Genomic DNA, 15,527 nt, shown 5'->3' with positions numbered 1-15,527 from the left:
GTCTTCAGCTTCTCAAGGCCAAGGACTGTCAACGAAACCCTGGGTCTCCAGTGGGTGCTCAACTATTGAACAGATGATATCTGAAGCCCCAAGCCAAGTGTGGAAAGGAGCTGTCCATACTAGCACCGGAAATTCTGGCAGACATAAGGAAATGGGGGAGCAAAACACAGAGTTCACAGGCCAACTGTTTACTGAGAAGCTTCTACCCACTCCATTTTGTAACACAGGAAGAAGAAACATGATGAACCTAAGTGATTTAGTTAAGATGCAGAGCCTGTTCGGGCCAGAGAGGAGAATGGAAGGGAGTTCCAACGTTCCCCTCGATGCTCCTTCCCTGCGCCCTCACCAGAGGATCTCCCGAGACACTGTCTCATCTCCACTATCCTTGGGGAAACCAGGCCCTGTCGAATGAAGAAAGAATTAATGCACAACCGTCAATGTGACCCAATCAGGAACACAAACACTCTAGAAGTGAAGGGCCAAGTGGAAGAAGCCGCAGGAGTCTGGAGGGAGGGAGTTTTCAAGACGAAAGCAAGAGGAGGAGGAGAATAAGGACAGGGCGCTCAAGGTGGAGCGGACAGCGCCTGAAGGCATGGAGAGGCAAGCAGTGGCTGCTGTAGTCCTCTAGGAAACCAGGACAGCTAGCGTAGCCAAGATAAAGTAGGCCAAGGGATAGAAGGCGCAGACAGACTTGAGTCAGAGTTCCACCTTTATCTGAAGATGATGGCAAGCCCCCTGACTTCTTGATAGTTTTAAAGGTTTTTGAAGCATAGCATTTTAAAATTTTGATGAAATTTATCTACTGTTACTTTTGTCATTTGGACTTTAGATGTCACATGTAAGAAACCATGGCTTACTCAAAGGTCATGAAGATTTATACCTATGTTTTTGTCTTAGAATCTTTCATGGAATGCCTGGGTGGATCAGTGGTTAAGCAAATGCCTTTGGCTCAGGTCATGATCCTAGAATCCTTGGATCGAGTCCCACATCTGGCTCCTTGCTTGGCAGGGAGCTTGCTTCTCCCTCTGCCTCTGCCTGCCACTCTGTCTGCCTGTGCTCTCTCTCGCTCTTGCTCTCTGACAAATAAATAAAATCTTTTAAAAAAAGAAAAAAAAAAAAAGAAGAAGAAGAATCTGAGTTTCAGCTCTTACATTTAGGTCTCGGATCCATTTTGAGTTAATTTTTGGTTATGGTGTGAGACAGGGATCCACATTCATTCCTTTGCTTGTGTCCATCCAGTGGTCCCAGCGTCACTTATTGAAAAGACTGTTCTTTCCTCACTGAATTGTCTTAGCACCCATGTTGAAAAATCGACTGGCCATATGTCTAATGGTTTCTTTCTGGACTCCCAATTCTGTTTCACTTATCAGCAAGTCTGTCCTTGTGGCAGTACCACACTGTCCTTTTTTTTTTAAAAAACTGTGTTATGTTAGTCACCATAATGTACCACATTGTCTTGATTATTACAGCTTTATGGTGAGTTCTGAAATCAGGAAGTGTGAGTCCTCCAACTTGTGTTCTTTTTCAAGACTGTTTGGACTATTCTGGGTCCCCTGCATTTCCTTACGGATTTTAGAATCAGCTTGTCAATTTCTGTAAAAAGGAAGAGGGGAGTTTGAGAGGGACGGCACTGAATCTGCCAATCAGTCCAGGGGCTGTGGCCATCTGAATGGTATTAAATCCTCCATTCCATGAACATAGTCTGTCTAGCACAGGCTTTTTTTTTTTTTTTTAAATATATATGGGACTATAAAATATATATGGGACAACTCTGAAAAATAAGAAAATTAAAAGAAAATCTTGATCTGAGAAACAATAATGTGCTCAGCATCCCATTATTGAACTGAGAACAAAGCCTAAACAAACAGACCCCAAAACAGGAGAAATGTCTTCATTTTTCACAGAGAGTTCACACAGCACTCCTGCCTCCAGACAACCAGGGCAAACAACTCATTCATCCGGTGAGGACGGTGCCAGTTTCCACATTCTCTCAAAAGGGCAGAATGTTAGCACTAGAAATCTAGAACAAACCCAGCTTTAAGCACTACTGGGAATAAAGGTGGCGGAGGAGAAACAGAGAAGTTGCTCACCTATACAAATGTCTGTGAAAGACTAAAAATAAACCTGTCAAAAGACTAAATTGCACAACCAAGAAATACGACTATTGATTTAGGGAGAAAAAAAGCCCTGCACAAAGTGAGTGGGGAGTCATGTGACAAAACTGCTGGAAGTGCTCGTGCCAAGCATATTAATCAGAACGCTCACAGGCCTTGAGAGCAGCATAAAGGGCGTTCCTCTCTTCAGCAGAATCAGACCCTTCACCAGAGACTTTAAGGAAGAAATTATGGTTTTATTCTTTGCACCAGGCATTTCCTGAATCAATTAAAACATGGAAGCAAGTCTGCAGCTGTACAATTTAAAATGTGTAAGAAAGAGGAACGTAATCTGTTTGACATGAAATTGACTCTGCTTTAGAACTAATTATTTCAGCATCTTTAAGGTGACCTCTAGGCGAGCCAACAAAAACGGCCTCTCTTCACCTGCTCATACAGGTATTTTATACAATACCTGACCAGGTAAAGGGGCGACAAATGAAGTCTGTGTTTTCACATAACCAAGACTGCAGCTCAATGAAATATAATCCAAGAGAAAAGAGCCTATATTTCTGAGGAAAAGAAAAATCTAACACACAGAGAGGCAAGTGGCTGGGGGCTGGGCTATCCCCGTTACCCGGGCTCTCGGAGACTCTCCATCACACTCTCCACTGCCCTAGAAAAGCCAAGGAAGTCTAGGACTTGACTGAGCGAGTCTTACAACATGGAGACTATCCGTGTTTCTAAATCACACAGGTGAAATGGGCATTTTCTGTATGCTCACAAGGCACATATCGTCTATCCTGTGACATCCATGCAAGTTCTCAAACTTGGAAGCCTCCGTGACCCTAAGGTTCATGTGGCCATATGAAGTGCTACACATGGTTCCTGCCAAGACAGAGAACGCTCAGATGAGCAACAGATTTAATATTTGAGGAACAGGGGGAAAAAAGGTGATGACGTCACGTATGTTATACACATAAAGGTTTACTCATTACATCAGAAGTAACCCTGAGATCCCTAAGATCCTAGAACATCATAAAAACTTACACACTTTAAGGGTGCCTGGCTGGTTCAGTCGGTTAAGTGTCTGGTTCATCTCAGGTCATGATCCTGAGGTCCTGGGATCGAGCCCCACATTGGGTTCCCTGCTCAGCAAGAGCGAGGAGCCTGCTTCTCTCTCCGTGCCTCCCTCAGTTTGTGCTTGCCCTCTCTCAAATAAATAAATAAAATCTTTTAAAAAAAGAGAGAGACAGGGGCGCCTGGGTGGCTCAGTGGGTTAAGCCGCTGCCTTCGGCTCAGGTCATGATCTCAGGGTCCTGGGATTGAGTCCCGCATCGGGCTCTCTGCTCAGCAGGGAGCTTGCTTCCTTCTCTCTCTCTCTCTCTGCCTGCCTCTCAGTGTACTTGTAATTTCTCTCTGTCAAATAAATAAATAAAATCTTAAAAAAAAAAAAAGAGAGAGAGAGAGAGACAGAAAGAAAGGGGGGAGCCTAAAGCTGACATAAAGAGAGACCACACCTGAGATGTCCAGAGTGGGAAGATCATTGTGGTGTCAGCCCTCTGGCCTACCTACACCGGCTCCCAGAGGCTGAGCCCTCCCGCCAGAGGCATAAGTCTGGGTTCTCAACAGCAAACAGGAGAGAAGCCACACACCAACAGTGAGGTTTTGTCAGAGAACCTGCCAGCACTGCAGTGGAATCTGTCCCACAGGACCCCACTGAGCTGGGACGTACGTGGATGGGGAAGCAGGAGAAGGCTCATACGAGAATGAGCAGTACCGGACGGCTGTCACCTTCCCACGTGTTAAAACTACGATGCATAAGGGCGCCTGGGTGGCTCAGTGGGTTAAGGCCTCTGCTTTCGGCTCAGGTCATGATCCCAGGGTCCTGGGATTGAGCCCACGATCGGGCTCTCTGCTCAGCAGGGAGCCTGCTTCCCCCTCTCTCTCTGTCTGCCTCTCTACCTGCTTGTGATTTCTCTCTGTATCAAATAAATAAATAAAATCTTTAAAAAACAAAAAAACAAAACCAAACAAAACTACGATGCATATATAGGTATTTACTGCAGTTATTTCTTCTATAAGCCTGAAAGATTTCGTAATAAAAGTCCAAAAATCAAACATCACAATCTTCTTTACAGACATCAGAAATACCAAAAAATACGAATGCCAGGAGATATGGGGGCACCGGGATCATAACGGCACAGTCTTCGTCCCAAAATGTGACAAAGAGAAGCAGCCCAAAGCCGCCATATACAAGAGCCATGTTCTTCACGAAGACCACATGACTGAGGTTTGAGATCCACAAGAAAGAAACAGGAGAACGTCTCCCACCAATCATCAGTGCAGCTTCCCTGGGGCACGTTACCTAATTCACATGAACTGCCATTCTTTAGTCGCTTAACTGACTGAGCCACCCAGGCACACCGTGAACTGAAATCATGTAGCGAGAATTTTTGTAAACGTTAAATAAAAACTATCAACACCTTCAGCTTTCTAAGACTAGAGAGAGAATCCAAAAAAAGGGAATAAAAGCTAAATAAGGAGAGAGCCCAACGGTCAATTCTTGCTGTAACGGGAAGGGACGGGACATGAATCGTAAAATGTTTTTAATAATGTATAAAATTCCACTTTCCCACATTTCCTTCTTCCCGGCGCCTGTGTTCAAAGACCATCCGACCTACGGAACGCCGTCATCAAAAAGCAATGCAGGGATTAATACAACCAGTACGACTCAACCACGGGCAGAAGACTGGAGAGTTCCATCTTTGGGGGAAAGCCGAAGAGGAGCAGTAAAGAAGGTTCTTAGGATCCCTCTGGGCAGTTGTGGGCAGCTGGGCTGGTCAACAAAAACACATGAACTCCACAAACCGTCAAGACTTCTGGTGTGTGCCGATGGGTTTGCTACACTTTTCTGCAAAGCCATAAATCAGCAGCTGAAGACAGGCAGTTTCCCCAAACCTCCTAATTCGGCTCAGCCCAAGTAAACATGGCCTTTGTACTGTGCCCAGAGGACCATTCAACTCCAGCCTCTGCTCTCCTTTATTGTAAACCTGAGATTGGCTTTGTGGGTTTGATGTTCCTTTTCAGACCAGAGTGGCTCTCAGCGCCCCCAAGAGTTGTGCTGGGGAACCGGCTGCTCTGATAGTGCTGGGGCTCCCACACCAGCATCAACACTTCTAGTCACATCTAAGCCACTATTTTCTCCATACTCCAAGATCTTTTTCTCCTTTTTATTTTTCTGCTTATCGCCCACGTTTGGGAACATCCACGTGTCAGGATCTATCTTCTCCAGACTGGGAGGAAGCCCCCATCCCATGGGTAATTTCGAGCACTCACATACGACCTTGATCTGCCAACTTCATTTAGCTGACCCATGTCTATCGAAAGCCTAGTAAATGAGCAATATGGTCCCACAATGCAATGGCCGGCGAGGCACAGAAGGCAGGAGGGCATCCTCAAGCTGCTCAAGGTCTAGCTAGAGAAAAAGCATCTGTGTACTTGAAGATACAGCCAATAACCCATAAGGAGTCTGTCCTGATTGAAAGAACAGGAACTCAGATCACCGGGGCTGGGGTGAGCAGAGGCGGTCTCCAGAAGCACATGAAGAATTCAGCTAGGCAGCGGAAGGAAAGGGAGGGGGTGAGTCACTCTGCTTCCAAGAAGGGACAACAGCAAATGTATAAACCTCAAACTTGGAAATTTTCCATTCAGTTGTATTTGTGAATCCAAATTCTTTACCTTTTAATAAAACCCACAGAAAGGGTTAAAATTAAAATTGCTACTGGCAGGGGCGCCTGGGTGGCTCAGTGGGTTAAAAATGCTACTGGCTATTAATGTATGCAAGGAAGGAAGTAATTTAAATTCATGAAGAAAGCATGCAAAACTCTCCAATTGATTAAAATGCTGAACTACTTACTCTCCTAGACTTCGGTCACAAAGGTAAATGCATTTGGGAGAGAAACAACAATATTCAGTTTTAGTACAGGAACTTAAAATTGAGCATAGCAAACTGCCGACCATGAACTTCACGCTCTGCTAAGTAGTTTAATCATTATTTATGTGAAACCGACTAGCTATACATTTAGATACATTCCTTTATGTACAAGGAAGGGGATTATGTTAAATTTCATATTATAATATCCACCCTGCAGTAAACAGATTGTAAAATTACCTTAAAAATTTACTTTTTAACATGTTTTTAAAAATCCTCCAAAACACTGTCACAGGGAATGTGTCAGCATGCAGGTAAGGGATTATAGGAAAGAGATGATCCCAGAGAAACTGAGGGCTCCTGCTCATGGAAATGCCACTGTAAGAGCGTCTAGGCCCCATGTTTTACAGAGTGGGATCTCAGGGCTGAGGGTGCAGGTGGCTACCCAGTACCTGGTGATGCCCATGTGGGCTGCGGCCACATATACTGGGCCACGGAAATCACAAAGTTCTAGGCAGAAAATCAACAGCACTGATACCGAGTATCCATGTAACAGAGACGTTGAGAGCGGAGACGGGGTTATACACTGCCATGAAGGCTGGGTCTCCAGTAAACAAACACTTGCCCCATGAAATAAACAGATCTAAAAAGATGGGTTTCAGAAAACCAAACTTAATGAGTAAACCAAACACTAGGTGCTGGCCCAACAGAGCCCCAGAGTGGACCGTGAACTCCTGGAGGACCTGAATGTCACATTCACCTGTCCCAAAGCCTCCGAGACACAGGTATACAAGAGCCATCTTTCAAAATTAAATCCCCTCACCTCTTTCTGTTCAACCTGCAAAGCTGATTTCAGAATATCTCGAAGCTGTATCAGCTGCCTTCTTTCTTCATCCTGGGCCTGTTTGATCTTTAAAAAACAAAACAAAGAGAGAAGCAGGGCTGAGGTGCAGGGAGGTGCTGGAGGTCACAGGGCATGGCCACAGAAATGCAACAAATGCTTCCCTCCCCACCACCAGCCAGGACAGCGATGGCCATGGGGACTCCATCGTCCATGGGGTACCACCCGGCTGTCAGCTTACAAACATGGGATCATACAGAAGCAACGCTTATATCAAAGCATTCGTTGCATAAAAACTGTTTCAACACTCATTTATGTGGGAGGGAAGCCACTTACTGTGTGAAGGTCGGTTGAAAGGGTCTCAATGGAAGGCTTGAGGCTCTCAACTGCTTTCAGTCCGTCCTGGAAAAAACTAAAAGGAAAAAAAGACAGAGTTAGTGTTTCATAAAAGAGGAAACAATTCTACTACATGGAGAAAACACTCGTTTAAAAGAAAGTGAGTGAACTCATGATGTAATTCCTGGGGGAAAAGACTATATAAACCAAACTTCAAAGTATCAGGCCAACAAAAAATAAAATGACACTTAAATCGGCAAGAAGTGACAGAAAAGGACCCGCAGTAAGTGTAAGTGTTTCTAATTGCTCTTGACCCGTATGAAAGGAGCCCTAACTTTTCCGTGTATAATGGGAAGCAGTGTATACTGATAAAAGGCAGTGAAGGGGCTGGTTTGGGAATGGAAAAGTCTGAGGTCAGAAAAGCATGGGACATAAGTAAGAACTAGACACTAAGAAACCTTCCTGCACAGTCAATAGCTAAGTGGAAAAGAGAAGGCAAAAGGGGAAACAAACAAATAAAAAAACCCAAAAACAAAGCAAGTCTGGCGCAGGTGAATGGCCACACCCCATCTACAGAAGAGGGAAACCTGGCTGGAGAACTTGAGATCGCATATCAAAAGGAAACTTTTTAAAGCCCAGAACTCCATGCTTGTGAAGTCATTTATAATAAGTGATGCAGGAAATGTAAGAGGAGCTAGACAAGTTTCTCTGCACCACGGCGGGTGGATGCTCTCAGCACTGGCTCTGATGCATGCCACAGAACCCTTTTGAGGGGACAATAGAAAACACTTTTCCATAAGCTCAGAGCAAAGTTCAAAACGTAACAAGGCCTGTTATGCCTATATGATTTGGCTTCTGCCAAATCTATGTCCCCAAGCTTCTGTGTCCCCAAGCTTTAGGTAGCATCATTTGCCCCTTTCATTCTCTAGATTCCAGAGGTAACAGACTTCTGTCAATGGCCATCAGATCCTTCCTGCTTCAGGCCCTTTGCATATGCTATTTCAGTTTTCTAAAGAGTTCTCCCTGCAGATATCTTCTGTTTTGCCTAGATTATTCCCACCCACTCTTCAAACTTTAAGTTAGCTATCACTTTGTTAGTAAGGGTTCCATGACCTCTTAAAAGAAGTCTCCTTGCTATAATGCCTCAGAGCACTGTCTCTTGCTTCAAAACCCTTAGCACAGGGCACCTGGGTGGCTCAGTTGGTTAGGCAGCTACCTTCATCTCAAGTCATGATCCCAGAGTTCCGGGATCGAGTCCCGCATCAGGGTTCCGGCTCCCCGGGGAGTCTGCTTCTCCCTCTGACCTTCTCCCCTCTCGTGCTCTCTCTCACTGACCTCTCATGCTCTCTCTCAAATAAATAAATAAGATCTTTAAAAAAAAAACACATACACACAAATACCCTTAGCACAACTAGCATTATGTAGTCATTAGTGTGATTATTTAAAATATACCCACCCTCCCTTAGATCCAAAGTTCTAGGAGGGTGAGGACATGGTATCCACAAAGCCTGGCACATTTCAAGCACATGGTATTTGTTGAATGAAAACATTAATTAATGAAGGAAGGAAGGAGTCTCCAACTTCAGCAGGTAACTGGAAGGAGAAGATCTTCAAAATGTGATCTGGTTTTCTCACGTGTTCATGTGAGATGATGTTCACCAACTCTGAAATTCAGCAAGGGTCCTGCAGGACCTTCCAAGGTGAAGTATGCAAGAACAGACGGGGCTGTGAGGGTAATGTGGCATGACACTGAATACAGCAGTTCCAAGGAGAAAGGAAGCGGGAAATATACACACAGGATGTGGGTTCTGAATCATTACTAGCCAGGCATGAGGAATCACAAAACCTGCACTGTGAGAATGTTCGAGGCTTAATTTTTAGATATATGCGTAACTCTTTACTTTATATTCTCATCCCGACATTTTACTTAATGCTTTTTTCCTGAACATGGAATATGCTTGGGATATGGCAACGGTGACTTCTCCAGGGCTCTGTGTCCACTGTCTTCTGACCTCTGAAACCCTGAGATTATGACCTGAGCCAAAATCAAGAGTCAGACACTTAACTAACTGAGCCATCCAGGTGCCCCAAGTACCCTCCATTTTTTTTTTTAAAGGTATTTTTTATTTGACACGGAGATAGAGAGTACACGTAGGCAGAGCCGCACCCTCCTTTTTAAGGCATGTTTTGGCACCTAGGTATGCCCTCCCTCAGGGAGGGAGTTTCAGGCCTTAGAGAAAGTTTCAAAGAAAGGGGCTCTGTCACTGCTTTGCTAGCTGTTATCACTGTGACATTTCTTTTTTTTTTTTTTTTTAGATTTAAAATTTTATTTTTTATTTTTGTTTTTATTTTAAATTTTATTTTCTATACCCAACATGGGGCTGGAACTCACAACCTTGAGATTAAGAGTCACATACTCTACCAACTGAGCCAGTAAGATGCCCCAGCACTCTGACATTTCCTTTTTCCCCCCTTTTTAAAGATTTGCTTTATTAGAGGGAAAGAGAGAACAAGTCGTGGGGAAGGGCAAAGAGAGAGAGAGAGAGAGAGAGAGAAGCAGACCCCCCGCTGAGCAGGAAGCCTGATGTGGAGCTTGATTCCAGAACCCTGAGATCATGACTTGAGCCAAAGGCAGACACTTAATCAGCTGAGGCCCCCCCACCCCTGTCCCATGGTCGCCCCCACGGTGACATTTCTAAGTACAAACCCTGGCACGTTTTTCTTAGGTTGAACCATTAACACTTTCCCAAGCTTCAATCAAACAATGTTTACCATCAATATTACTAAATACCAATTTTGTTTTTTATTAAATGTTTTCTCCCCAGCCTGACCAAACTCTCAAGCCTTTAAAACATGCCCACAGCGTTTCAATCTTCAAGCTCCCACCGAGCAGGGTGGCCTCTCCCTCTGGCTACAGGCTTAATGAGAGCAGCCCTTCCTCATGGCCCGAGATCCACTGCCCTCTGCACCCTCATGCCTCATTCAACAGCATATCCCAAGGACACCAGGCAACAGCCGGGCATCGTGGTTCTCAGCAGGTAACTGCTCAAAGAACAAGTGAACTCAACATTCGCCACCACTATTTAGAACACGGCTGCTTTTATTTTATTATCCTTTTAGAGACTGCCCTACTTCTAGATCCCAAAGCCTCAACCTTCAGCAGCAAAGGCTAATAAGACAGATTTTAAGGCTATTCCAGGAGCTAGGCAGAGATTCAACTTCTTACTTTAAACAAAATCAAAAACAAAGAACATGAAAATTCTTCAAGAACACTGAAAGTGAAAAGCAAAAATGAATAAAATGCAAGATAATAGATATCTAGGCGCTTCTAAGGGTGACCCCAAACATGACTCCAGAGTCCAGTCTACACCAAGAGGCCTCTTCACACCTGCAGAGACAGCAGCGTGGGAGAACGGGTGGTGGCCATGCAGGCTGCCCCAGGCCATCGGTGCACAGCGCCCACATGGGGTGAGGACAGGAGACTGGGAACGCTAACTGGGGAACATGCAGGAACTCCCAGAACAAACAATGCACGGCCACATGGTCCTTTGTCCAATGGCTGAGTCACTCCAGCTCTGCATTTTATCCCCCAGATTGGGAATTAGGAAAGTCAAAGCTGTGCAAGTGAGCTGAAGAACAGGCAGTACACACACAGGCAGTGTACACACACACACACACACACACACACACACACACGCAGGAGGTAATGGAAGATTCATCGTTTTTAAAGGTTACTGAGCTCATGCCCATAAAAGGCCAACTAGTTCACTTTTCCACAAGTGGTCTGTTGCTACCCAACGGATCAGTTTGGGCAAAATAAAGAGAAAAAAGGAAATCCCAGAATAGTATCTTAGAAATAAAATATTAGCAAGGAAGCGACCCACTTCCTAATCTGCCTCACAAGAGGTTACAAGCATGAGAACCGAAGAAGTCATCTGCATGACTGCAAAATCACGAAGCTAGGATTTTGAGTCTCTATAAAATAGTTTGTCTCAGAAATTCTCGGAAACTAGGGGTCTTTCTCCATCCTCCGAGACTCTTCCTCCAAGCCTGGAGCCCTTCCGCTAACACAGGACAAACCACACGGCACAGCTTTCTTCGCTGCTGGACCTCCATTGCTTCACAGACGCACAGTCACCAATGCTGTATCACAAATTCCAAAGTCAAGCTGAGTTCAACAGTGCAACTCACCGCGACAACTACGTGCCAGGGACATGGCCCGCGCACTGAAGATGAAACAGACCAGTGTCATGGCCTCGTTCCACAGCGAAGACGTAGTTTGGTGGGAGACACGACAGTGTGAAAGATACCATCCTGGAGATACAGAGCTGGGAGAGTGATAATGCAGAAGGAAGAGAAGTAATTCCAGCGGGGGAACGCTGGGCGACTTCAAAGGAGCAGCAGGTAGGTCTCAGGGATGACCAGAAGCTAGGGGAAGGCACAAAGAGAGCAGCAGGACATTCTAGCAAAGAGAGCTGTGTGTGCGAAGGTACATCAGTGTGGGACACAGCCTGTTTGGGGACAAGTGACAGACAGGTGGGGCAATTCAACCTCCAAGGATTTCTCAACAGCTGGCTTTGTCAGCAGTCTAGGCCAAGACAGCACTGTTCCCGGATGGTGCCGGGGCAGGACTGTGTCCTTAAGTGGTCGCCCACACCCCTCCTCTTTGTCCCTTATGACAATAGGAATGGAACTGAGAAGTCTTCCCAGATGTTTCCCATCAACTCTGCCCCCCTCCTCCCATTGCACTGTTCCACCTGTTCACAGCCACGCCCACTCCCTAGAACTGCTACATATTTTCTCCTGTGTTTACTGCTTACCCAGACCATCAAAACCGAAGGTTCATGTGTTCGAAGTACCATGAGAACCTCAAATAGTGCCTGGCACATAGCAGGAGCTCAATATCCACTCAATAAATCCCTTCCTTAAAACGTTTGAGAGCTTCCTAATACACTCAGAATAAAATCTAAAACCTTTCACAAGGCTCTAAGGCTGTCCACATTTCTTGCCTTTCTGTCGGGTTTCATGTCACACTACCCTCCCCCTCACTCATTGTACTTCTGTCACATTGGACTTTTTCCTGCCTTGAGATCTAGACTTTGCCTGGAATGTTCTTCCCCTACTCCTTATCTGCTAGATCCTTTAGATCTCCGAATACATATCTCCTCAAAGAGGCATGCAGCTAGTTCAAAATGTATTTGAATATCTACTATGTGCTAGGTACTATGTCTGGAGGCTGGAGAACACAGCAGGAAGAGAAAAAAAAAGAAGAAAAATCTTGTGTCTCCCCTCAACCTTGATTTCAATCAGGTCCTTCTCTTCTATTCTTCCTTAGAGTCCAACACTTCCAAACATGTTTCAAATGTGCAATCATAAACCTATTGCTTAAGCCCACCTACCTACCTGATTCGAGCAGGGACTATGTCTGTGATGTACATTCTTCTATCTCCGGCATCCAGGATGGTGCCGGACTCACGGCACCCGCTCAGCAAGTGAAGGTGAGCCAGGGCCGGTCTGTGTAACGACTGGTGGTCAGGCAGAAGTTGGGGAAGCGAGCGAGCGAGCGAGCGAGCGAGCGAGTGTGGCCCGACGAGGGTCAGGCTGTGTAGGGCCCAAGTGCCGGCCAAGCTGAGTACGTGAGGTAGCCCCAAACATGGAAGCTTCTCCTCTGTCATATTCAGCCTCTTTAGCTCAGCATTATCACTTGCTATAAAGCAAGGATAAATAATATATCAGGGCGCCTAGGCGGCTCAGTTGCTTAAGTGTCTGCCCTCAGCTCGGGTCATGATCCCAGGGTCCTGGGATCGACCCCAGCTTGGGCTCCCTCCTCAGCCAGGAGTCTGCTTCTCCTTCTCCCTCTGCCCCTCCTCCCTCTCCCTCAAATAAATAAAATCTTTAAAAATATACATATGTGGAAGTATTTCTTCGATTTAATATACTGCATTAACCCCATCTAATTTCTTGCAAACAAAACCCATCTGTGAATCATGTGTTAGATCAAATAGTATGCCCCTCTGCAAAAAAGAGCAAAGTAAATACACTTGATCAGTACTATAGATTTTTATATTGTTTACTTTTATTTTGTATTGAGAAAGATTCTTAAACCACAAAATTTGCCCTTTTAAAGAGTACAATTCAGTGGGTTCAGTATATTAACGAAATCGTACAATCATCAGCGCCGTCTCATTCCAGGACATCTTCACTCCCCCAGTGAGCAGTCACTCATTCCCCACCCCCCTGAGCTCTGGCAACCATTCATCTGTAGAGCTGCTTACTCCTCATCTCCCAAGTAAATAAAAACCGACAGGATATGGCCTTTTGTGTCTGACTCCTTCCGTCTAACATGTTTTTCCAAGGGTTGCTGTGTTAATAGCATGTGTTAGTACTGCACTTTATGAGACTTTTAAAGGAGTATTTATTTTCCCTGATCCAACACTCTATTATCTACCAAAAGTGGCCATAAAGACAGAAACAGCTGAAATAACATCACAACAAAGAAAAAGAACTTACTTGCACTGGGCATGAAAATATTTGATCAGATTCTGAAGTAAATCCACTCCCTTTTTAATCTTAATTTCATTGACCTTCAGCAGATACTGTTAAGAAAAACACAAAAGGGTATGTCAGACCCAGAACAGGCTTCTGAGCAGAGATCAGCTTCTCCACTTCTCGGACAGCTTTCACTGTGGGGAGAGGTCACGGCAGGTGGTATTTTCTGAAACACCAGAAACTACACATTTTTCTCAGTTTGGTGCCAAATGAAATATCCGACGTCCAGGTAATTAAATATTTAACTTAAGGCACCAAGAACTCCTAATAGTAAGACGCTGGATCTTAACCCGCTGGAGCAAATTGTCTTGGAGCTGCACAAAGAAGGCAGATGGTTAGAGTGAATGGGCTCTTTCCGTCCGCATCCTTCTGTACCACCCGCCGCCCCTTCTCCGGGCAGGTCATGGTCTACAACACGAACTGCCACTGTTCAGTAGTTGAGACTCTTGTCACCACGTCTCTAATCCTGGCATGTTGAAAATGGGATTGTTATAAAAACGAAATTTTAAATCAAAATGAGCGAAAGCCATTTTTAACTTGGAGAACTCAGGAATGATCACTAAAATACCAGGAAGTCCCAGGAATCTATAAAACCAGCCTCAGGAAATCCATTTGTTCTTTGCTAAAGTTTTACAGAACAAAGGATCCATAAATTCCCTGGCCCCTCCTCTGTCAGGAAGTGGCATAAAGAGCTCCGAGAATATGTCATCCCCGAGACTGGATGCCCCCGAAGAGCGGCCACCCCTGCTGACCACACAGGCTTTGCAGCCATAACCTGGGAAGCTCACGGTCAAGTCGCAGAGTCCAGCCGGAGAGAGGAAGCTGCTCTGAGACAGTCGACAACAAAATCTGCTTTTCCTACATCAAGTGCCTTTACGTGTTCTCTTTCCCTCGGTCTGACACTTACTCACTGTTAACTGAATAAGATGCTTGGCAAAGCCTCAAAATGCTTAAGTGGTTAATAAGATGGTTCACTTTGACTTACGTTTAAGTCAAAACGTAAAATGTAGACCTTTTGACACAGAAATTCTACTTAAGGGAACTTATTCTCCAAGAGGATAATTGTAAAAGTTTACAAAGATGATTAGAAAACAAGGTTCAGTGCAGACTGTTTGTTTGTAAAAGTAACAAATGACAACCCAAATGTAATGAATGGAAAATTAAAGTATGGTTCAGCCACACACAAAAATTGCTATGTAGCCATGAAGCAAATAAATCAGAGACTTTCCGGCACCGAGAATGCCCATGACATACGAGTGAATCAAAATAATCAGGTTACAAAGCACCAGTAGAGAACAATCCTGTTTATACAAATTATTTTTATGAAGGTACAGAGGAATATATGAAAGATGTCAAAGCTCTTATCTTCTGGTGAGTAAAATTTGGGGTGATTTTTAACTTCACATATATAGACTAAATTTTAAAAGAGCCTATTTTTATAATCACAGAAAAACAACATGATCTCTCATACATTCCCCACGCCCAGATGCTCTGTCCTACCTATTTATTAGGGCACACTAAATTTCTCTAAAAAACTCATTTTGCATTTAAAATAAACACCTGAAAGCCATCCTTCTAGCTTCGATTTTGGGCAACTAAAATTTTAAACATCTAAACGGTGGAAAGCATTTATGAACCTTGAGACGTCCCGTGTGAGGAACTGGTTGAACAATTTTACCATGATCAAGTTCAACCATCTATTCACTCTGAGATGTCAGATTTGGCAGGCGGGGGGGGGGGGGGCTGCTTTTCAAGTGTTCCTCCTTCCCCCGCG

The 15,527-nt window shown here is 44.7% G+C and overlaps 1 protein-coding gene and 1 long non-coding RNA gene across 8 annotated transcripts in view; one reads left to right on the top strand and one right to left on the bottom strand.

Annotated features, from left to right (window-relative positions):
• Positions 1 to 15,527, bottom strand: part of ASAP2 (ArfGAP with SH3 domain, ankyrin repeat and PH domain 2) — a 166,870-nt gene that overhangs the window by 49,372 nt on the left and 101,971 nt on the right. For 5 of the 7 annotated variants that reach the window (XM_082743654.1, XM_082743651.1, XM_082743652.1 and 2 more), the window contains 3 exons: positions 13,715 to 13,800; positions 7,205 to 7,280; positions 6,851 to 6,937 (listed from right to left, as the gene is read on the bottom strand). In XM_082743654.1, coding sequence (XP_082599780.1) covers positions 6,851 to 6,937; positions 7,205 to 7,280; positions 13,715 to 13,800 — 249 coding nt within the window. Of the gene's footprint in view, positions 1 to 6,850; positions 6,938 to 7,204; positions 7,281 to 13,714; positions 13,803 to 15,527 lie in introns of all 7 variants that reach the window. The other 2 variants (XM_082743656.1, XM_082743657.1) reach the window with 1 other exon arrangement.
• LOC309871020 lies at positions 7,827 to 14,942 on the top strand. Its single transcript, XR_014314950.1, has 4 exons — positions 7,827 to 11,149; positions 11,451 to 11,608; positions 13,795 to 13,912; positions 14,382 to 14,942. It is a non-coding gene; the product is annotated as an uncharacterized lncRNA (long non-coding RNA).

This window comes from Mustela nivalis (genome assembly GCF_964662115.1).
Source record: "Mustela nivalis genome assembly, chromosome: 8".
Classification (NCBI taxonomy): Eukaryota; Metazoa; Chordata; class Mammalia; order Carnivora; family Mustelidae; genus Mustela; species Mustela nivalis.
The sequence above is the reverse complement of the archived record's forward strand: the minus strand, read 5'-3'. Positions and strand labels throughout refer to the sequence as shown.